Source organism: Adiantum capillus-veneris, chromosome 21, assembly GCF_014529385.1.
Source record: "Adiantum capillus-veneris isolate H3 chromosome 21, ASM1452938v2, whole genome shotgun sequence".
In the NCBI taxonomy this organism is placed as follows: Eukaryota; Viridiplantae; Streptophyta; class Polypodiopsida; order Polypodiales; family Pteridaceae; genus Adiantum; species Adiantum capillus-veneris.
In genome coordinates this window covers 70,145,351-70,169,013 of record NC_140951.1, presented here as the reverse complement: position 1 = coordinate 70,169,013, position 23,663 = coordinate 70,145,351, and the positions used below count along the sequence as shown (strand labels likewise).

The 23,663-nt window shown below is 48.3% G+C and overlaps 1 protein-coding gene across 1 annotated transcript; it reads left to right on the top strand.

The window, feature by feature from the left end:
- Nucleotides 1-84: 84 nt before the first annotated feature.
- Nucleotides 85-23,080, top strand: LOC147431129 (protein SPIRRIG-like). The gene is made up of 3 exons (XM_086493777.1): nt 85-168; nt 20,788-20,934; nt 21,019-23,080. Exons 1-3 carry the CDS (start codon nt 115-117, stop codon nt 22,276-22,278), a joined length of 1,461 nt encoding a protein of 486 aa, XP_086349903.1. The 5' UTR covers nt 85-114; the 3' UTR covers nt 22,279-23,080.
- The last annotated feature ends 583 nt before the right edge of the window (nt 23,081-23,663 follow it).

Below are 23,663 nucleotides of genomic sequence, written 5' to 3'. Positions count from 1 at the left end.
TCTCTCTCACAAAAAAAAAACCCCCAAAAAAAACCCCCCCCCCCCCCCAAAAACCCCCCCCCCCCCCCCCCCCCCCCCCCGGAGCTTATTCCAGAATTTTTCTACCTACCAGAGATGTTAGAGAATCGCTTCAATCTGGACTTCGGGGTCAAGCAATCAGGGGAGAAGGTCTCTCCTCTCACCAAACCCCCCCCCCCCGCGCCCCCCCCCCCCCCCCCCCCCCCCCCCCCCCCCCCCCCCCCCCCCCCCCCCCCCCCCCCCCCCCCCCCCCCCCCCCCCCCCCCCCCCCTCCCTCCTCTCAATTCCTTTTTTGCTTTTCCTTTTTTCCGGCTATCCAAAGGACAGACGCATTTACATCGTTCCGTCTCATTGGCCGACCTTGTCCTCAAGAATACTTACTAGAGGTCTCTCTCTCTCTCTCTCTCTCTCTCTCTCTCTCTCTCTCTCTCAGATGGAAGAGTGGTAATACTGGAGTGACGCTCCACATGATGGTGGGAGACCTATGGGACCACACTCAAAGTTGCTGCCTGGAATTGTAATGGATCTATGTGCCTTGATGTGGGTGCTTTTGAGGATAGTTTTACTGGAAGAGGCATCATCTTCTACTCTGAGACACATCAGGCCCTTGGGCAATCTATGCCTCACATCAGTGGGTATAGATGGGAGCCAGCCTGCAGACAAGAGATGCGATCAAAGCACAGAGGGCGAAGCTCTGGGGGAGTGGCAGTGTTATTTAGAGAGGAGTTGCAGCCATTGATACATATAGCCCGCAGGGACGAGCAAGCTAGGTACATGTGGGTGAGATTGAGAGCAGAGACGGGCAGATGTCTTTACATTGCTATTTGCTACTTTCCCCAGAGTACGTCAGTCTATGCATCACTCAGAGGAAAGTCCCCCTTTTCTATTTTGGATGATGACATATGGGAGTTCTCTAGAGATTGTGACATTATCATTCTAGGGGACTTCAATGCTAGGACTGCCCATCACCAGACATTATTTTATGATACTTCAGAGGAGATGTTCAGAGAGCTAGTTGTTGTAGAGACGGGCATGTCCAGACTATCACAGGATGTGGAACATATTAAATATGGACGACACTTGATAGACATGGGAACTGCACATGGACTGGCCATCTTGAATGGCCTACAGAGATTCCCCGTTGCTTGCGGGAGGTTTTACATGCTTTCCACACAGACATGGAGCCAGCACAGTGGATTATGTCATGGCACAGCCGAGCGTCATCTCTAGTATCCAGGATCTCAGTGGGGACCCAGACATATATAGATGGGATCTACAGACGGCTGTGCACTGAGGAACCAGAGCGACCTCTGGAGGAGCTTACTACTATACTGACATGGACATTACATGATGCAGCAGCAGAGGCATACCCACACACTCAGCCTGAGTAGAGACGTTTCTTGAGCAGCAACTCAGTAGATGGGCAGAGAGGGAGAGGATACGCGCAGCCGGGGCAGGCAGGGTTCAAGAGAGGTTTTTCTACTCTTGACTGTATCTTGACACTCAGAGCCATCATTGAGGAGGGTAGATCACATGGGAGACGAATCTATTGTAGCTTTGTGGACTTCGCAAAGCATTCGACACAGTACCTGGAGCCAGATTGATGCGCAGACTACAGAAGATGGGAGTACCCACATAGCTCATTTGGGGGATCATGACATTAAATAGGTCAGTAGTGGGGCATGTATGCACCTCAGAGGGTCTATCTACACCGGTTCACTCCACTATTGGGGTGAAGCAGGGCTGCCCGCTTTCTCCTACTCTATTCGGTATCTATGTGGATGAGGGTTCTGGCTACATTGAGAGCGATGGTGATAGAGGTGCACAGCTGGCAGGGACATGGATTCCACTACTGTTATATATTGATGATATTGTGTTGATCTCCGACTCTCCGGAGCCCACGAAAGCGGTTTGTCTGTCAACCTTGGTAAAACCAAGGTTATGGTGTTTAATACCACCCCACAGTGGATCAGGAGGTTAGCATCCGCATTCACATACGGCCAAGAGATAGTGGAGTATACAAATGCTTACACTTACCTTGGAGCGGTCTTTAGTGGACCAGCATTTTCATTTGAGAAGAGCAGCAGAGACTAGACTGGCCAGAGCCCATGCAGCATTGGGTAGATTGGAGAGGATGTGTTCAGAGGTTCAGCTTCAGGAGCCTCTGACAAAGCTCTGGCTCTTTGACACTCTGGTGGTTTCTGCATTTCTCTTTGGAGCTGAGATATGGGGACCTTCATTGGATCATCACATGAGGTCTGGTCTCACTGATGGATGGGGGGACATGGAGAAGCCTTTGGTATCTATGATCTCGTGGCTCATTAGAGCCGAGGCTTCAGTACCACGTGGCATTATCCGAGCAAAGCTAGTTGCCCCCCCCTAGTGGTTGACGCCTCACCAAATGAGTCTCCTTCATAGACCGCATGTGGGAACTTCCCAGGGACAGATATGCCCGCCTTGCACTTGAGTCCTCTTGAGAGTTAGCCATGCAGGGAGATACAACATGCTGGTATGGGGAGATGACATCATGGTTTCAGGCCCATGGTTCAACATAGACAGGTTCCCACCCTTCGAGTACTCACTGGATGCACCATCTCTCACTCTTACATAGTCTGAGATCACCAGGCTCATCCGCCAGGACCTGACTCAGCTAGACACCAGAAGGACATGGATACTACCAGCATAGGAGCTAGGCACGAAGATGGCTTTCTACAGAGAGCATCTTCTCGAGCTTACTGAGGATGGTTTTGTGACGAGACCCAGATACATGGACACCCACCTGTCTCATGGGATACAATGTGCTATTGGCGAGGTACACACATCTTCACACCAGTTGCCGATTGAGACTGGGACATACAACGGAGTACCGGCAGAGGCCAGGACATGCCCCTTGTGTGACATGGAGCCTGAGACAGAGTTGCACTACACATGCCGCTGCCCCGTCTACTATGAGATATGAGGCCGCTTCCATTGCTTGTTTAGAGAGGGTTTTGGACCACTCTCCAGAGTCATGGGATACGAGGATCAGAGATGCCTGGGTTTGTTCTTGCTCGAGCCGCGCAGACATAGAGTTAGCCTGATGGTAGGAGAGGCTAGGCAGTCTCAGAGACGGATCACAGTTTTCTTTCGAGCAGACACTGGACAACCGGAGGAGCAACTCATACAGCAGAGCTCACATTCGTCTCGCACCAGAGGCACATTGATCGACTGAGCGATTGAGCTTGGGAGATCCAGATGCGCACGACTGCGGAGGACTACACAACATCGACGGAGGCTGCATCAGAAGATTCGGATCACTTTGGCCAGGCATTCACGACGCCCGGTGAGACTACTAACCATGGAGGAGATTGATGAGACCCGCCAACGACCGATGCTGGATCTCCAGTGATTTAGCTATTTAGCTATCCTAGCTAGTTGCTTAGTTTGCTTAGTTCACATCGAGCAGCTTAGGATTCCATAGTATTTTTGTTTTGTTATGTTGTTATTTTGTTACTCTGACTTTGTATTAGATCCACAACAGTGTAACTTTTTGGTCTCATAGGTCACTTTGGCCTTTTGAAGACGTTAATATAACATTTCATTTCATTTCATCTCTCTCTCTCTCTCTCTCTCTCTCTCTCTCTCTCTCTCTCTCTCTACAGAGACTATTTTAATTTTTCTTACCATATTGGAGGACGGGTTCATACAACGACCACGCTATATGGACACCTACATGCCACACAACTCACGGGCGGTGATTGGTCAGCTAAGAGTGTCATCACACATACTAGAGATCGAGGTTGGGCGAGGAGGAGAGAGTGTGTAGAGAGGAAGTGGAGAGTGAGGAGCATTTTGTTTGTAGATGCAGAGCTTATGCAGATATCAGAGGCCAATACGAGCCCCTATCCAGAGGGTAGCCTACCTTCCGAGATATCATGCACTCTCGAGATCAGAGACAGCTGGGGCGCTACTTGCTAGAGATACAGAGGCACATGGACACACTTCTGTAGCTACTAACAGAGACCGGCGTGGGGACATACACAACTTACAAATTTCTTTCAGAGAGCTACACCCCTTCCACTCCCATACCCACCAAGGGGAGTGACCCTTAAACATGCTGAGGCGAGCAAGGCCAAACGACGCCCGCGAGCTATCAGAGGGCAGACCCCGCGGCTCCACTGCAGACAGATCAAGGAGATCCGGACTCGAGCACATCGAGCTGCTGAGGAGAGACGTGCCCAGATGATGGCTCACCCAGAGGCATTCATCAAGGCAGCCCTTGCTCCTGACCCTCCCATGTAATACATTTTACACCCCCCATTAGCACAAGATGGAGCTAGCTAGATTGATGCATTTGCATGGTTGTACTACCCTTAGCATATAGACATGCACATATCCCTAATACTAGACTCCACCCATCCCCATAGGTCTTATCACCCACCTGTCGTCCTTCTCTCTTTTACTTTGTACCAGTTTGGATTATTTTGTCTTTTCCGATATACAGAGGACATACACACATGTATACTTGATTTTATTTCATAGGCCGACATAGACGTTAAAATGTTTTCTTTCTTCTCTCTCTCTCTCTCTCTCTCTCTCGTCAATGCATGGTTGTACTACCCTCAGCATATAGACATGCACATATCCCTAATACTAGAGCTCCACCCATCCCCATAGGTCTTATCACCCACCAGCCGTCCTTCTCTCTTTTACTTTGTACCTGTTTGAATTATTTTGTCTTTTCCGATATACAGAGGACATACACACATGTATACTTGATTTTATTTCATAGGCCGACATAGACGTTAAAATGCTTTCTTTCTTCTCTCTCTCTTGTGATTCAGCTATCCCAACAAGCCGCCCATTATTCTGCTCAGTTTTTTGCTTGACTCACATAGACCAACTTAGGACCCCATAGTATATATCTTTGTTTTGTACTGTTGTTAGGTTATTTTGTTACTCTGACTTTATATCAGATACACCACTTTGTAACTTTTGGGTCTCATAGGTCATTGTGGCCTTTTGAAGACGTTAATATAACCTTTCATTTCATTTCATTTCTCTCTCTCTCTCTCTCTCTCTCTCTCTCTCTCTCTCTCTCTCTCTCTCGTCAATGCTGAACCCATGTACTTGAAACCATGATGTCATCTCCCCATACCAACATGTTGTATCTCCCTGCATAGCTAACGGTCGAGAGGACTCAAGTGCTAGGCAGGCATATCTATCTGTGGGGAGGTCCCATAAGCGGTGTATAAAGGAGATTGATCCGGTGACCGTCTCAACCACTAGTGGGGAGGCAGCTAGCTCTTCTCGAATAATGTCATGTGGTACTGAAGCCTTGGCTCTAATAAGCCGCGAGATCATAGAGACTAGAGGCTTCTCCATGTCTCTCCACCCATTAGTGCGACCCGACCTCCCATGATGGTCCAATGAAGGCCCAACACATCCTCTCCAATCCACCTAATGCTGCATAGGCTCTGTTCAGTCTAGTCTCTGCTGCTCTTCTCAATGAAAATGCTGGTCCACTAAAAACCACCCCAAGGTAGGTGTAAGCATGTGTACTCCACTGTCTCATGGCCGTTGTGGGGTGGTGTTACACACCAAAACCTTGGTTTTACCAAGGTTAATAGACAAACCACTGTCGTGGGCAAACCTTTGCAAAGCATCCAAGTGACGTTGGATCCCCTCCGGAGAGTCGGAGATCAAACACAATATCATCAATATATAACAATAGTGGAATCCATGTCCCTGCCAGCTGTGCACCTCTATCACCATTGCTCTCAATATAGTCAGAAACCTCATCCATATACTTTACCAAATATAGTAGGAGAGAGCAGGTAGCCTTGCTTCATCCCGATAGTGGAGTGAACTAATGTAGATAGCCCCTCTAGAGTGTGTACATGCCCCACTACTGATCTGTGTAATGCGATGATCCCCCAAATCAGGTCTGTGTGTATTCCCATCTCTTGTAGTCTGCGCATCAGTCTAGCTCTGGGCACTGTGTCAAATGCTTTGCACAATAAATCCGTCTCTCATGTGATCTGCCCTCCTCAAAAAATGGCTCCGAGTGTCAGAATGTGGTCAAGAGTAGAAAAACCTCTCTTGAACCTTGCCTGCCTAGTTGCACGTATACCCTCTCTCTCTGCTCATGTGCTCCAGTTGCTGCTTAAGAATGGATGCGTACAACTGTGCCAATGTGTGTCCAATCATGATAGTGCGATCACACTAGAGGCACACTGATCGATTGAGTGACCGAGCTAGGGAGATCCAGATGCCCACGTCTACGGAGGAGTACACAAGTTGACGGAGGCTGCATCAGAGGATTCGGATCACTTTGGCCCAACATGCACGACGCCCGATCAGACTACTGACCATGGAGGAGATTGATGAGATCTGCCAGTGACCGATGATGGATCTCCTGTGATTTAACTCTTTTTGAGGATACACCCACATTGTGTTGTATTAGTCCTCATTCACTACTCTAACCCTCCTGCTCATATCCTACACAATTCCAACTAGCTGCTTAGTTCTCATCTAGCAGTTTAGAATTCTATAGTACCCCTTTTTTCACTACCTTTTATTTTTGGTACTTTTTGGTACTCGGACGTTGTATCAGATTCACCGCGTTGTAACGTTTTGGTCTCATAGGTCATTTTGGCCTTTTGAAGACGTTAATATAACATTTCATTTCATTTCATTGCATTCTCTCTCTCTCTCTCTCTCTCTCTTATTTAGAGAGGGTTTCGGTCCTTTCTCTAGGGTCATGAGTTATGAGGATCAGAGATGTCTTGGGCTATATCTACTTTAGTTACACAGATATAGACACTTTACTGTGGAGAGCTAGAGAGAGACAGTCCCAGAGACAGATTACAGATTTCTTTTCACTAGATATGAGACAACCAGAGGAGCAGCCATCACTGCAGAGCTCGGCCCACACTCATTCGACCATTATCGGCACTCTCATCGATCGAGCACTAGAGCTACGGAGATCCAGACGGCCACGATTGAGGAAAGGGGCTACACAGCAGCGACGGAGATTGCAGTAGAGGATTCTAGACATACTCTCTCGACATCCAGAGTGCAGATGAGGATGGATTCTAGTAGTAATAGTATTTTTGTACCCAGACATGGTATCAGATTCACAATTTTGTAACATTTTGGTGTCATAGGTTATTTTGGCCTTTTGAAGACGTTAATATAACATTTCATTTCTCTCTCTCTCTCTCTCTCTCTCTCTCTCTCTCTCTCTCTCTCTCTCTACACGTTACACAAGAGGAGGCTACCATGAGAGATTCAGCAAACAACCCACATCACAGAGTACGGCCATCCTTTGCTCAGATTAGGCTCTCAGCACGGTCTCGTTATTTATAACGGGATGCCCAGTGGCCCACTTCAGGAGGCTTGACATGCATACCACATGGAGTTATAGCGCGGGGGGGGGGGGGGGTGGGGTGGGGTGGGGTGGTTTACTGTGGATTACATCATGGGATCCAGAGAGGCCACCCACTTGCTTAGCTCTTTCACCATACCGCCCATACATATCAGAGCCGGCGACACCTATCTTGCACTCTCCCTCAACGGAGATGCCACACCCTCCACATCCACGACATGCCCCTCGCGCACACAATCCATTTTACACATGAGCTAGCTCCCTTATACTCGGCAGAGGTTGAGCAGGGAGTTCCTTTACTCCACCCCTCTACGCCACTTCCCATGCTCACCTCCCACATCACATCTGTCCTAGACATTGACCATTAGCTCTTTCCCACACATGCCACTCTCCCCCCAGGGACCATGCCACAAAACAATTGGTATGATGATGAGTCCAGAGACCTTTATCGCCGTGGATAGTGCCACATCACGCGCACCCTTCGAGAGCCACGCCCGATTACTACTATCGAGGACCCACAAGTATGGCATGATTATGCAGAGAGACTCTATGAGGTACCAAACCAACCTCCGACCCCACAGCCACCCGGACCTCGACCCTCGAGCTCTTCTTTCTTCCCAGCAGAGAAGACAATCCACCGACTACACCCACCGTCGGTCTTTAGATGATACATGATTACAAAGTGAGCACCTTATTTACGCATCCGCCACTCTAGCCTCGTTGAGTGCACATGTATTCAATCGGGCTATAGGGGAGGGCTTCCAAAAGGAGTGGACATTATGCCAATCCACAAATCTAGGGACACCTTGGACCCAGGGAATTACAGGACTACCATGTGAGCTCAACATTATGCCTTCAGGGGTTGGTTTATCAATATCCCAAAGTATGCAAAATCTGTTAATGTAGGATGACATATAACCTTTCCCAATGTTGCGGCAATAACAGGCAATAGATGCTTCCAAGTATTGGGAAAGTCTTGAATTTCCACCCACATTGTGCATTGATGCCTTATTACACTCTGATAGTCTTTAGTTAAAGACGAAGGCAAAACATGAATCATCTGTGTGCCATAGAAGACGAGAGATATTTCCAACAATTGGTGTTTAGCATTCACATTAGAAAGGAGGATCTCATAAAATCCTCTTGCACCAAAGAAAACACTTTGAAATGCTTGCCTTTGCAGACAATAATTAACCCATTGTGATAGATCCTGTGTAGAAGGCATTTAGCCAGGGAAAAAAAGTATAACGACACATTGAGCATGTTGCTGTAGAGGATCCATGAGATCTTGCACAGGAATCAAAATTTCTGTGGATGGCAGAGCACCCACGATTTCAGGGCGCACACGAGAAATTCTCTGTCAAACATTCATGTAGAACCTGCAAATCCGCAAGAAGCTCAGGCACTATATTTTTCCTGCGTTTGTAGACCTTGTCCAAATCGGACAGAAGATCATACATTATATTCCTTGTGCTCCAATGGAACAGAACCTTTGAACAAGAAGAGGAGAAGCTAAAGCCGAGAACCACCCAAAACGTAGGCTAGTAGGCACTCTCTCTCAATGAGGCAATAGAAAGAGTGGAAACGAGGAAACGAAAAAAAAAACACAAGCAGGTATGCGATAAAACTGGCAAGCTAAGATATCAAAATTAATTGTTAATAAACTATACAGTAGGTATGCGATAAAAGTGGCAAGCTAAGATATCAAAATTAATTGTTAATAAACTATACAGTAAGTAACGAAGGCTTAAAAAACGACGACTGACGACAAGCAAAGAAGAACAGCGCGCGGCAGAAACTCACGAACCTCTCTCACCACACACACACACACGGAGAGACACACACACACACACACACACACACACACACACACACACACCCCCCGCATGTGCGCGCACATGTGCACACACACCCTCTCTCTCTCTCTCTCTCTCTCTCTCTCTCTCTCTCACGCGCGCGCGCGCACACACACATACACACCCCTTTTTGTAAATCTTTGGGATTAATTTACAAGTGGGAAACCTCAAGGTGAGGAAAACCCACGGAAAGGATCATATACAAAAGAAAGAACACAGAAGTGTTCGACTCTGAAAAAGGCTAAAAGCGATCATAGGAGAGCTAATGCATCTTTGGGGTGATATCATCAACTTTCAAGGCAAAACGTAAAGATAAGATTGCCCAAGGGAAAGCTTGAAAAACTGAAAAGGATCTTCATTGGGGCGATGTAACATATAGCCATTACGTTGGCACCACAGGGTCCGATAAGCTTAAAATTTGACCCACATAAAGAAGACCGCAAATCGTTGTAAGGAAGGCGAGAGAATGCCAAAAGCCCAAAACCATTTGTGGAAGACCACAAAGGGGAAACAAAGTTGCATACAAGTTGATATGCGGCGAAGAAAAACGCTAGTAATGCAACAATCCCAAAGCAGGCGACTAACAGTCTCTGCTGAAGTCGAGCAACGGACACAACGAGAAGAGCAAGTATGATATGCACTGAGAAAAGTGCTCATCGGGAGAACTCCAAGCAAGCATAGCCAGAGAAACAATCGCTCCTTTAAAGGCAAATGGCTCTTCCATAGGGCAGAGAGAGGCTTTCTCCACCGGCTATCAGCCTTGTGCGTGGAGCATAGAGCATTACAATGGTCAGTAAGCCACGACCGTGGTAAAAGAAGGGCATAAACATGACTAGCAGAAATGGCCTCAAAAGTCGTATTCCTGAGAGTCCAATCAAACATGCGGGTATCATCAGCCAAAGATGGAATGGGTAAAAAATCAAAAGCATATGCTGAAGCTCACTCTAGAGCTGACGGTAATGCATACTCAATCCAAAACGAGGAGCAGCAAGGGGAAACTGGAAAGTTTAGCCCACCTCATCAACCACTGGAAGGCCACAACAAGAGAAAGTATGCCTGACGAAGCGAACGGTCAACCAAAGTAAGAGAGAATGCCCGACTCCAATGAAGACTCTCCAAACGAAGTTAATTCCCTTCCCACTGCATACCACGAAAACTGACTTGTAATATCTTTCCAAGCAAAAATCAAATCGGAAGTAAACTGACAGCTAGGAATATGCCTTTTGCCAAACACGTCCCTGAAAGATGATTGCCAATGACCAAAGGAAGAAGTAACCAACTTCTTTACCACATGCTGACATACGTAAGCAATCATAAGAGCCCAAAACTGAGTTTTTTTGCACAAGAGTAGGCAACAACATGGCTTTTCTAGCAAGAACATGTCTGCTCAAGTCCAGAATATTTAGACCACGAAAGCGCTTAGAAGTGCAAAGTTTCCCAATTGGCATCAAACGTAGGCCTTTTCTGTGAGCATGGGTGCGCCACAAATAAGACAAAATAGATGACATAAGAGAAGCGAGATAACGATGAGGCCAATGTAACAATGGCAAATAGAAGTGAACATAAGCCATCAAGACACTTTGAACGATTCACAAACGAACATGCAATGGCCATGTGGATAATTTTGAGTAATGTAAGTTTACATTTACATAACCCAATTCACTTTTTGAGTGTGCGTGACATTCCATCCAATTGGATACCTTAAATGCCTGACAATCACATTCGGAGGAACAATCGCACTTGGCCACAACAAAATATGCCAATCACAAGGATTAATCGGCAAAAGCTCCGATTTGTGGAAATTGACTCTTAAGACCAGCCGCAAGCCCATACATTTTCAAAAGTGTCTATAATCACTTGGACATCAACCTGGTGATTGCGAGAGGCATAAACAATGAGTCATCTGCATAAGCCTGCCCAATGAAGTTCTGACTAGAGGGTAACTGAAAGCCATGAAGACGACCAATAGAAGTCAAACGATCGAGATACATCAACAAGGGGTGAACGGCAATAGCATACAACAATGCAGTGAGGGGGCAGCCTTGCGTAACTGAACAGCCAAGAGGTCAAGGTTATGTCAGTTCACCTTCAAGAATCCTTGAGGATGTACTGTGAGCATACAAGAAATAAACGATATTGACTAACTTAGGGCCAAACCCAAGACACCGCATCGTAGCAGCAATGTAATCCCACTACACAACGTCAAAAGCTTTTCCAATATCACACACACGTACACGCGTACGTGTGCGCGCACACATACACACACAAATATTAACATGTATGTATCTACATGTATATATGTGTGAAAAGATGACAGGTAAATTACAGACGAGAACATGAACTTTTATATCGATAGACAAATCTTCATACACCTATGTTTTTTGACATGGCTTTTTATGAAGCTTGTTTTGACAGGCTTGACAGAAAAAATAGTTGTCAATTTTAGGCCCTGACGGTTGTCTGAGCAGGCTTGCGGGCATCCTGCAACATGGACATGTAGCAATGTTAGGGTATGTGATTGCAGTCCCGTACTGGCATCCGAAGACATTGATATGTAGCCTAATACCGTTAGGGTATGTGATTACGGTCCTGTACTGGCTGGAAGCATGGATCATGGTGTTTGGGAGCATGTGAATGCTTTAACCTTTTGTGTCGTGCTGGTACTAGATCCAAGATGAAATTTAGCCATGAACGAATCTTGAAAGTTCCCTTCTGAGCAGGCTTGCGGGCATCCTGCAACATGGACATGTAGCAATGTTAGGGTATGTGATTGCAGTCCCGTACTGGCATCCGGAGACATTGATATGTAGCCTAATACTGTTAGGGTATGTGATTACGGTCCTGTACTAGTTGGAAAGCATGGAGCATGATGTTTGGGAGCATGTGAATGCTTTAACCTTTTGTGTCGTGCTGATACTAGATCCAAGATGAAATTTAGCCATGAACGAATCTTGAAAGTTCCCTTGGGATTGATGCGTAGTCCCACGATACAAAATGTCACAAGATAGGCACCACGTGCCAATAGAAAAGAACAGATTGAACAGACTTTTAGCACTTCAATAACAACTAACTGAAAGAGAGAGACGACACGCGACACGAAGTGGCGGAATTCCACCCCAGAGAGTATTGGCCCCAAACCTTGGCGCCCCTTTCGGTATTTCTTTATATTGCATCAACACAGTACAAGCCGGAACTCCAGGCTCTGCACCCTCTCTAGGAAGCATGCCTGAGAATGAGCCCATGGCCTCATATTTAAAGGCCCTAGGCCCCAAAAGCAGTTTACAATGAAAAAGCCTTCAAACTCAAAAGCATATGGTACAAAAGCAATGCCCAAAAGCTTCCAGCGTAAATCACGGAAATCCGTAGAATTGCCACGTCAGCAGTCGAGCAAAACACGGAAATCCGTACAGCTTGCCACGTCAGCACTGTCAGCGTAATTTCCGAAAATTGCTCGTACAATTGCCACGTCATCAGTTTTTGGCGCAAGTCTTTCTTTGTGTGTGTGTGTGTGGGTCTTGCTTTATTTTAATCCTTTATGTCACTTGGGGCCCCATCGGACGGGGTCCCCATAAATTGGTAGGAATTCGTCTTCCGTTACTTGTTCTTCTTAGGGTTTAGGCCCCTCAACTGGCATGTGTAAGTTGGCTCCATTCTTCAGGCTTTGACACGTCAGCAGTTTGTGACATCTCCCCTGAGTAATCGTCCGCAATTACAGCATATCTGCAAAACAACTCAAGTTTGCTCAAAAATTTGCGAGGGTCATTCCGAGGGACAATCAGTTTGCTCTTTTTGTTAAGGAGTTAGCTTCTCCTTTCGGCTCTTTTGATCTAGGAATGCCACGTTAGCACTGTGAGTGTAATTTCTGGAAATTGCCCGTACAGCTGCCACGTCATCAGTTTTTGGCGCAAGTCTTTCTTTTGTGTGTGTGGGTCCTGCTTTATTAAATTATTTTAATTCTTTATGTCACTTGGGGCCCCATCGGACGGGGTCCCCATAAGTTGCTAGGAATTCTTCTTCTGGTACTTGTTCTTCTTAGGGTTTAGGCCCCTCAGCCGGCATCTATAAGTTGGCCCCATTCTTCAGGGCTTTGACATGTCAGCAGTTTGTGACACAAAACATACCAGGGGAACTCCATTTTCTCCCCAACCATGGTATAACGCCGACCCGATGGAACCTCCCTCTAGATTTTGTGATGTTCATCATACCTAGATATGCAAATCAAGAAGTCAAGAGGAAGCCTCTAGCCTGTGGCCCTAGCAGCCCCTCATCTTGGCATTTTTGCTGAAGCCTCATCAGCCCCTCCCTCAGATCTGGGGCTAAATAGCAGCTCCTCCTCCTATGTTTCTTCTGGTGCAGGGCAATTCTGCCCTCAGCTAGTGTAGGCAACACTTTTCAGGGTGCTTTGATCGTGGGAAACATCCTCAGATCAGTCTCTGCCAGCCCTCAGATTGAGTTATCTCCAGCCCATAGATTCTCTCAGTGAGAGCATAGAAATATTCCCGTAAGCTCTCAATTCTAGATCAGTCCATTGGATCTGAATTTTTAGCCCACTGCAGGTTCTTAGGAGTTCTGACCTTACGACATTATGTGTTTTGTCTTTCTTATCTTGAACTTGTAAAGAGTAGGTAGAACAAGGAGGTCGAAATTCTGAGCATCAAAGCATTAATTCTATTGCATTGATTCATATGCATGTTATAATCACAAATGTATGTGCGCAACAGGCATGCCTGCTCACAGGCATACCATGTATGTGTGTAATATCTTTGTTGTTGATGGCTTTAAAGGTAAGTGCTTAATTTAAAATACAAGATTGTATGTCCAAATCTTTCTAACCTTGTGACAGTAAGCGTTGTCTTTCTTATTTGCAAAAGGTAGAGAGCAAGTAGACAATTGGGGCATTAGAAGCATTGATTCTTTTTTACCAAGAAAAAGATTTTTTTATTAGTTAATAAAACTGCCCATAGAGCTACAACCACCTCTACTAGAGAGGGCTACAACAACCATAAGGGGAGACTCTCCCAATGAAAAAACAGCATATGTACAATGAGGGCTAAATCATGAGATGGGAGGAGGGAAAAGCCACACAGGTGGACGGTAGTGCCATCTGAGCTCAGCCTGACCATGGTGAAGAAAGGCCCCGGGCACCAGAGTCGAAGGAACGTCTCTTTGTGCTCTCGCATGCGGTCGGAGCTGCCCTGAAGTCTCTCGAACTGTCCCCTGAGAGTATGGATCAACTCCAGCCAAAAATCTCGAACAATCCGCCTCGAAGATGTGGAAGCAACGGGCCCGCTAGATGAACCAGAGTGTCAGGCCATAGACGAGCTCCCAACACACCTCTCTCTCATTGCACCACTCCTGTGGAGTAAGCTCTGTAGCAGGCTGGAGTGTAGGTCGACCCCCCTGTATCACTATCATCCTGCTAGTGGAGGGTAGCCCAAATTGTCGTGCAGGGCCCGTGAGCCCCCCAAGTGTACTGTCATGCTGTGGGAAGAGCTGGCATCAGCTGAAGGACCCGAAGCCAAACCTGCTGTGCCGTAGGGCAGTCGCACAGACAGTGACGCTGACTCTCCAAAGGATGGTCACAAGCTGCGCATGCTACCGAAAGGCCACTATGTTCTAGCCAGCTCCCCACGGGAACAAAGTGACTCGCCGCGACTGTGTGACGTCCCACCACCTCGCCCAAAAGGCTGACAAGGACTTAGTTATGAGACTCTCCTCTTGTCAATGAGGTGCTGTAGCAAGACGAGCATCCCTCGAGTCTCCGTGCTGCTAGTATGTGACGCCCTAGTCTTAACAGTGTACTGGAAGAAAGGGACCCTTGGATGGTCGGTCGAAGAGAAAGGGTTCCTCCAAAACCACTCTCCAAGATCCTACCGCACTCGTGCCAGTGGACAGTTCTCTCAAGCCCAAAGCCTCCAATGGCCTGTCTGAAGAGCTCCTGGGTCAGGATCGATGACACAAGTCCTGCTGCAGATGCCCACTACTCGGATCCTCTGAAAACAACACTCTGCAACCTGTGGAGCCTCTACTGAGACTCTGTGTAATCGACCCTCACCCTGTATCTCGAAGAACATGGAGGGCACAATCTCTGAGCAAGTTCGAACTATGATGAGGACCTCCAGTCGCGTGAAGGCTCCCATCCATTTGGGAGCTGCTATCTCTAGAGGTGTGAGCCACTGAGCTGGTACTGCCTCTGTGATGTCCTGACACATGCTCTGCACCCCTCTCATGCCTTGCAGCTGTATGCTCTGTAACTCCTCTGACAAACCTGAGAATTGCAACCAGTCACCTATAGTGCGTGTTGGACCCTTTGCCATGGGACCCCAAGAAACATGAGGCCTACTACCAACCAAGTGGCCTCTCTGAGTGCTGACCATGGGGTTCCAGACAAGGGGTCGTCTCAAGTGCTCCTCCCTGCAAGTGGGCTAGTGCTGCTCCAGGCCTCTCCGCAACTGCTCCCAAGAGCGAAGCATGCTCACAACAAAAGAATCCTCCAGTCTCCTGCTCATACCAACTTTGCGCATCTCTGGGAAGATCCATCTGATGGAAGGTCTCCAAGGGCCTCATGCTGGAGGCGCTCGAGCTCTAAGCCGTTGAAGCAAAAACTCCTTCCAAGGCTCCTCCCCTGGAAGCAGTCCTTTGACAACAAACTTCCCAAGAAGGGCTCTGCTCTACTGTGCTGGGTCTATGATCCCCAAGTTCCAACCCCCCTTGAGAACAAGGTAGAGTGATGACCTGCCAGGCTACTTTGGCCCGGGCCATTTGAGTGTCGCCCTGGCCAAAGAAAGTTCCTGATCAGCCTTTTACCTGGCTGATGCAGGAGCTCGAAAAGATCCAGCAAGATGTAATGTACCACATAGTAGCCAACAACACTTGGTTGGCCACTACAACTCTGCCTGCCAAGGAGAGCTGTGCCGAACTCCAATGTAACAACTTCCTCCTGATGGACAGGAGGAGGGGAGCAATCTTCTTCTCAGGAGACAAGTCCAGGACAACGTGACAGCCCAAGTAGCGAACTACAGTCCCTAGGGGAATCCATCTAAAACCCTCACCTGGTAACCAATCAGGCGTAGGAGCACTACCAACCCAGAAAGCCACTGTCTTTTTCTAGTTGATCAGTGTGCTTGATGCACAATAAAACGTCGCTAGGGCCTGCTCACACCTGTGCAAGTTGGCCTCCTAGCCCTCCAAGTACAAAGCTGAGTCGTCTGCAAACTCAACATCCAGTAGCTCATCGCTTCGAACAGGGAGCGCTAAGCCACGCAGATCAACCTGCTGTGAAACGAAGAATCTGCTCATCCCCTCAGTATAGAACAGAAAGAGGAAGTACAGCCCTGTCTAACCGAGCGTGTGAGCATGAAATGGTCTCCTCTACCTCCCGCTCGATTGTGTGCACGTCTGTAGAGAGCTGACACACCTCTGATCCAAGCATCCGAGAAACCCATCCTGCGTAGAGTGCCCTCCAAGAAGTCCCAGTCAACTCTGTCGTAGGCCTCTCAAAATCAAGAAAAAGTATCACCAGATCCTCACCTAGACGCTTCCCAAAAAGTGAAGATGTTGTCAAGGATAAACTACGCTCCTTGACAAAACCTGTCTAGGTCCCATGTATAATGCTCTCTAGAAGTGGTTGAATCCTCAAACTCAAGGCCTTGGCTAGAATTTTGTAGGTTGAGTTGAGGATGGTGATAGGTCGCCATTGCCAAATCTCATCCAAGGAGCCACCCTCCTTGGGAATGAGGTAGATCAAGCCCTCACTCATGCTGTCAAGCATCTCTCCTGTGTGCAAGATGTACTGAAAAGCGCTACAAAGATCTGAGCCAAGCAAGTCCCAGTACTCTAAGAAAAAACTGGGAGTCAAAGCATCCTCACCAGGGCAACTACCTCGGGGAAGTGCTCCGAGGGCCTCATGGAGCTCCTCTAACTGAAGAGGCAGCTCAAGCCTCTGGCGCATCTCCTCAGTCACAAGACAAGGCATCTGTGCCCAAACCTGCTCTCTGCATGCATCCTGACGCTCTGATTGAGGCTGTCACAGTAAAAGTCAGTAGCAACTGCACGCATATTCTCTGGCTCTGAAGCCACTGACCCGTCAGTTCTCCTCAACTGGTTGACACAGGTGTGTGCATGGTGGGGTCCCATTGCCTCAAAGAACGTCCTAGGCACTCAGTCACCCACCTGGGTCCACTGAGACGCTGTCGATGGAAAGCAAACTCTTGTCGCCTCTCCTCTATGCTGGCAAGCTCCGGGTGAGCCTGTTGCAACTGCTCCTCCAACCAAGGACTGTCTGGGTGCTGCTCCTGCATCCTCTGCAAGGAAGCAACGCCCTGTCGGAGATGCTCCTCCTCCTCCCTCTCTGCAGCTAGGCGAGCCGTAGACTCCTGAAGAAAGAAACTACTAAGTTGAGCAAGTCCAGAGGCCACTTTGTCAGCAGGAGAGTCCTGCGTGTCCAAGCCCTCTGTCCATAGAGCCACCACTTGCTCTTTGAGCTCTAAATCCAGCAAGATCCTCTCAGCGATGCGTAGCATCGTGCCCTCCTCTGTCTATCTGTCATAGTGAGGATCACTGGTGCATGGTCCGAACAAGATGTCCCAGCCAAAATGCAAACTGACCCACCTAAGTCACAGATGTGGTCACTGGCGTAGAAGCGATCTATCCGAGATAGATTCATTTCTCCCACTATGCGGTCCGAGCGAGAGAAGGCCAAGCTGTCTGGGGGCCTCACAAAGCCAGAGTGCTGCCAAACATCTGAAACCCTCAAAGTCATACATAGCCTCTCCCAAGCTGCCAACTCAACCCCGTGCACAGTAGCATGGCTACCTCCAATCCAGTGAGAGGGGTCCTCCAGCATGTTGAAGTCACCCCCAACGCACCATAGCTTTGCATGCGACAGAGACCACACAATGTGAGACCAAAACTCTGCACGTGCACGTGCCACATTGGACGCATAGATGTTCAAGAAGCCCAAGAGGCAGCCCTGAACCTACATAGTAATCCATTGAGCCCTGCCAAGCACAATAATACTTCTGCCCACAATGGCCTGCTGCCAAGAGTCCGCAATAGTCATACATACCCCTCCCTGGATACCACCAGATCCAAATGCAGCTGACTAAAATGTCTCATATCGCTCACGCAAAAGCTGACGACAACGTCTAATGCGGCTCTCACAAAGATGATGCTCCTGCAGCATAAGAAGATCAATCTCTCCGCCCACAAGGCATAGCTCCTGACGCAATCGACCCAGCTAGCGTTGAAACTGGGGCCCACCTAATCCCTGTATGTTCCATGAGACAATCCTCATGGAGAACGAGAAAGAATTGATGCTGTAGCAACAGCTAACCGTGCTATCTTTGAGGCTAGCTTGGATGGGGAATAATCCGCATCCGAGCGTCCCCTAGATAGGTGTGACTAGCCGAGGCCCAAGAAGAGCGTGTTGTGCGTAGGGCAACCTCCTCGGTCCAGGAGTCCTCATGTATGTATACATAGCATGGTGGGCTTTGCGTGTCAGCAAAGAAGTGTACCTCAGTGTGTCTACATCCTGCTGAGTCTGGAGGTGTCATTGAGAACTTGGCCAATGGCCACAGTTTGTACCAGGTCAATAACCCCCCAGGTCTCCCATGTGGTGAGAGAACTCGAGGGCCTGTGCTTGTAGCCACTCCATCACTAAGTCTAGAGTCCACTCGGACTGGTCCCTGCCACATAGGGGAAAGGAGAAGCCAACCGCTGTGTCCAGGACCTGTACCCCCCTAGCTGCGAGGAACAATACATGGACTCTGAAACAAGCTGCCTCAAAGTCTGGTGAAGGGTCGTCAAGAAATCGAGTGAAGTCGTAGGCGAAGAAGTCCCACCTACGATGAACGTCAAAGCTCGTAAGTCCACGAGGAACTGTTGCAAAGGGAGACGTTTGCATCAGAAGGGGGGTTCGCAAGAAAGGCTGTGTCTCTCGCCAAGCGACTCGTGGCAAAAGATCTGCCAAGAGATCTCCTAGCAACCGAGAAAGGTCCTACCCCATGGGTCGGCTGCGGGGTAGGAACGGAAGGAGATGTGGAAGCAAGGGGTGTAGTGGGGGATGGAACGGCGGTGGAAGGAGAGGGGGAAGGCAGGGAGGAAGGGGGGGGGGGGGGGGCGGAGGAGAACTCGGGAAGAGGAGGGGCTGTCGAAGGAGAGGTTGAGGTGGAGGGTGGAGCGGGGACCTCGTCTTGCTGAAGAGGGTCGAAACGGTTCTCTGTGGGAAGCCACTACTGTTGGCCAAGAGCTTGGCGACCACCCGGAGGGCCAAGTTGACGTGGTGGCCCCTGTCGATGCCGACCACGAACTTGTTGCCAACCCTCCTCTGCCTGAGCCCCAAGCTCGGAGGGTGAGGTTGCCTGAGCAACGTGTGACTCTGTCTACTGCTGCTGGCCAGCCCTAGTAGGCTGGGGTTGAGCATGAGGTGAAGGTCGGGGCCTCCTCCGTGGACGGGCCTTCGCAAGATGGCCCATCTGTCGACAAATGAAACACTGATTCAGAAGGCCCAAATACTCCACGCTCTGGCGGAGCCAACCACCACTCACTCGAGGTAGTAGAATGACCTTCGGGAGGGTGTGATTGCCCCGCACGAGAATACGTACTGTGGGATGCCAGCTGCCTTGGCAGCTACAGAGGCTGTCGTGTGACGGTCCTAATCTCTAAGCCAATCCTAGACAGGAGCGGAAGGTGCTCTCTCCTCAAGCCGGGGAAGCAGACCGAGATGGGAAGGTCTGCCTCCTCGACAAGAACATTGATAGCTGGGTCGAAACCGTGGCGCCACCGTCGAAAATGAGCTCGAACTGCTCGGATGGCGAAGGGGCTCATTGCAATGACCTTGGACGCCATTTCGGGAGTCTCAAACTCTATCTGGTAGTAGCACGTCCGAGAAGCTGAACATCGAGGATCTTGCCCACATCTGCGAGAAGGCAGGCTTGGAGGAGATCACGCACCTCCCCTCTGTTGGGTCTGGTGCTTGCAGATAACAGAGGTGGCTTGAAGGCACGCCACCTCTGCCTCTAAGCTCGCTTGCTCTATTGGCGAAAGAGAAAGTCAGATGGTGGGTTCTGCGGGGTCGGGCTAGGGGGGCTTCAGTGGAGTCCCTCTGTGGCGGAGCAGAATCCTCCATCTGTGTCTGCTGTTGCGAAGGCGAGCGAAGGGGAGTCGAGGGCGTCGATGAGAACGAAAAGAAGCGACAAGGTGACTTGATGTCGCTGGGAAACAACACCGAAGGATGGCACGAGGTGGGAGTGGGGGAATGGTGGGCAGGCTGCGGGCAGTGCGAGGAGGGAGTGTGAGGCGGGCAGGCAGCTCAGGGCAGCGCGAGGCGGGGGGGAAGTGGATGAGGCGGGGCTTGCAGGGTCAGGGCAGCGCGAGGGGGAGCTGGAAGGATTGGAGCGATGGTGAGCGCGAGAGAGAGCAGCAGCAGCGAGCGTCACCTCCCTTGATTGAACTTGGTATTAGAAGCATTGATTCTTTGATTTTCCCTGAAGCAGTTTTATTTTTTCTTGCAGCAGTGAACTGAACTTTGTTGAGAAATTACAGGTTGGTGATGTTCTTCTTCCTCCATGGGCTAATGGTAGTACCAGGGAATTCATTAGAAAACATCGTGAGGCCTTGGAGTCGCAGTATGTTTCGGAGAACCTTCATCATTGGATAGATCTAATTTTTGGGTATCGACAGCAAGGCAAGGTAGATTCCTTGTTTTTAAATAATACATGTAGTGGTTTGACTAGCTCATTTTTGTAATGTACTGTTTTGCTATTTGTCTGATAGGCTGCTGTTGATGCAACGAACGTCTTCTTCTACTTAACCTATGAAGGGGCTGTGGATATAGATTCAATACATGATCCAGCCATGAAAGCTTCAATTTTAGCCCAAATCAATCATTTTGGGCAGACACCGCGACAGCTTTTCCAGAAGCCACACCCAAAGCGCAAGTGGCAGCAAAATTCTCCCCCCGTGCATTTATTGAAACAGCATAATCTTCTTGTTCCACAGGAGATAAGGTCAGTTGCGCATCCCATATCACAAGTTGCTGTTGTTCATGAAAAGGTTTTAGCTGCAGGAGTCAACCGCCTGCTGAAGCCTCGATCGTACAGCAAGTATATAGCTTGGGGTTTTCCAGATCGAAGCTTGCGTTTTTTCTCTTATGATCAGGAAAAGCTCATTTCGACACATGAAGGATTGCATGGAAGCGGGCAGGTGCAATGTGCGGGTTTGAGTAAGGATGGGCGAGTTTTGGTTACAGGGGGGGAGGATGGAGTGGTGGCAATCTGGCGTCTTCGCAAACAGGGGGTTCGAAGGCAAAGGCATTTGCAACTTCAAAGGGCATTGTCTGCCCACACCCAGAGGGTAACATGCCTTGCAGTATGCCAGTCATATGGCCTTGTCGTAAGTGGCTCCGAGGATCGCAGTGTCATCTTCTGGGATCTTAGCAGTTTGGAGTATGTTCGGCAGTTGCCTCCTCTTCCTGCAGCTGCATCTGCTGTGTATGCGAACGAGATGACCGGGGATGTTGTGACTGCAGCAGGCACTACTCTTGCAGTCTGGAACATTAATGGTGACTGCCTTGCCAGTGTAAATACTTCTCAGCTACCCTCAGACACAATTGTATCTGTTACCGGCTCCTGCTTCTCTGACTGGATGGAAACAAATTGGTTCATTACTGGTCATCAAAGTGGTTCCATTAAGCTTTGGTGTATGGAGCATGATTCAGCGGATGGTGTATCTAGGGTGCGTGTTCGCAGTCAAAGCGTACCAGCCACGAGTGATCAAGAAAGATGGAAGGAGGAGGGCATCTTGCAGTCCACCTTGCAACTAGGAAGGGTCATTGGGGCTGGTTCGCAAGAAGAATATCATCTCGTCCTTTTCAAAGTGCTCAAGTGGCATAAACAATCAGTCACGTGTGTACATTTGACCAGTGATTTGAAGCAGTTGTTTAGTGGCGATTCAGGAGGACATTTGGTTTCTTGGCTGCTTCCAGATGAGACGGCGAAACTCGGGCCTGCTCAGGATATAGATGACAAGTCTTGATTTTGGGATGCATTTTTGCACCTGTGGAATTTGCTCTTCCAGGCCCAGGGAGATGCTCTAAGAGCTGAAAGGAGGGTTTGAATGTCTGTATGCTCATGACCAGACTGAACCCACCTCCTTCGGGTTTTGTACACCCACAGTTGCAAAAACTGCAGAAGGGTTCCCTGCTGCAGGACCTCCTTCAATCCGTTTGAAGAAAACTGTTCTGAAGCAAGAGGAGATACTGTGCTTTCGGGGATGAACATATATTTCATGCTTGAGCTGTGCAGAAGGGGGTTGGCTATTACAAGGGGCTATTGTTTCTTTGAAAGGATTTGGATGCACTGTCCTGGGCTTGAGCACTGCTTTTCCTTCGTCTAACAGCATTTCAATGAGTAATTACTCGTAAATGTTACCATACAAAGATGCTTACAGATGACAGAACACCGATTACAGAAGGGTGCTTTCTCTCTTCTGCACGTACAGGTTTGGGCCTTTGAAGCTGGATCAGGCTTGCCTCCATTTTTTGATTCCAATTTTGTCACTAACAGCCAAGGACTAACCATATAGCAATTTGGGTAGGTCTCTTTCTTTTAGAAGTTAAGTTCAAGTTAAAGTGTCTTGTAAAGTCGCATGTATCATATTCTTGCCCTGCCAAGCTCCGAAGAAAGGAAGGAGTGCCTGTAGAAATAGAAGGAATTTGAGATCATTGACACTCTTGGCTCTTGTATATTGCCACCTTAAGAAGGTGCACAAATTACATACAAAATGTATCAGACTAGCCTGAAAAGGAGGCTTTTGGAATACAAAATGTGTTGCTCTATTGTGCCTTGTTTATTGTGGTTTTGTAGTGCCAAATTTGCACCTTTGATTTTATGGGAAGTGAGTTTTGTACATGGTGGTTATCTTCTCAGTAATCTGTTCTGTTTTCCCTTCAATTGCATTTAACCAATTTCTTGTCCTTTTGTTTAGAAAGGAATTTGAAAACATTATGCTCTCCTATCATCATAGCTCCACTTCTAAACTCTTGACCAAAAACATTTGCATCACATATTGGGTGCATTTTCATAGTTTCAACTCCTGCACCGGCACCATTTTGCAACATTCAACCACTCCAACCTAGCAGGGGTGTGCCAACATTGAGTTAACTGGCCAAAACTCAACATCTTTCTAAGCCATTGAGATGCTAGATTTGTGCCAAAGGGTATAATATAAGGCCTTGGTCTATCTTATGTAATTGAAAATGATGCTAGGTCCTTTGACTAGCAATCTTCTCACTACAGTCTCCTTCAACCCACTGAGAGGACTACTCACGCTTACTTAACAAGAGAGAATAAAATGATCTAAGAACCACAGCGAATGAAAACCCGTACATACTTGTCACTTGAATAATAATATCGTGCACA

Bases quoted from the DNA above. Each gene is read 5' to 3' on its own strand.
- LOC147431129 (XM_086493777.1), top strand. From the start codon at position 115: ATGTTAGAGAATCGCTTCAATCTGGACTTCGGGGTCAAGCAATCAGGG. The intron at 169-20,787 runs GTCTCTCCTCTC...GAGAAATTACAG, and splicing joins TCAAGCAATCAGGGGAGAAG to GTTGGTGATGTTCTTCTTCC. The intron at 20,935-21,018 runs GTAGATTCCTTG...TTTGTCTGATAG, and splicing joins GGTATCGACAGCAAGGCAAG to GCTGCTGTTGATGCAACGAA.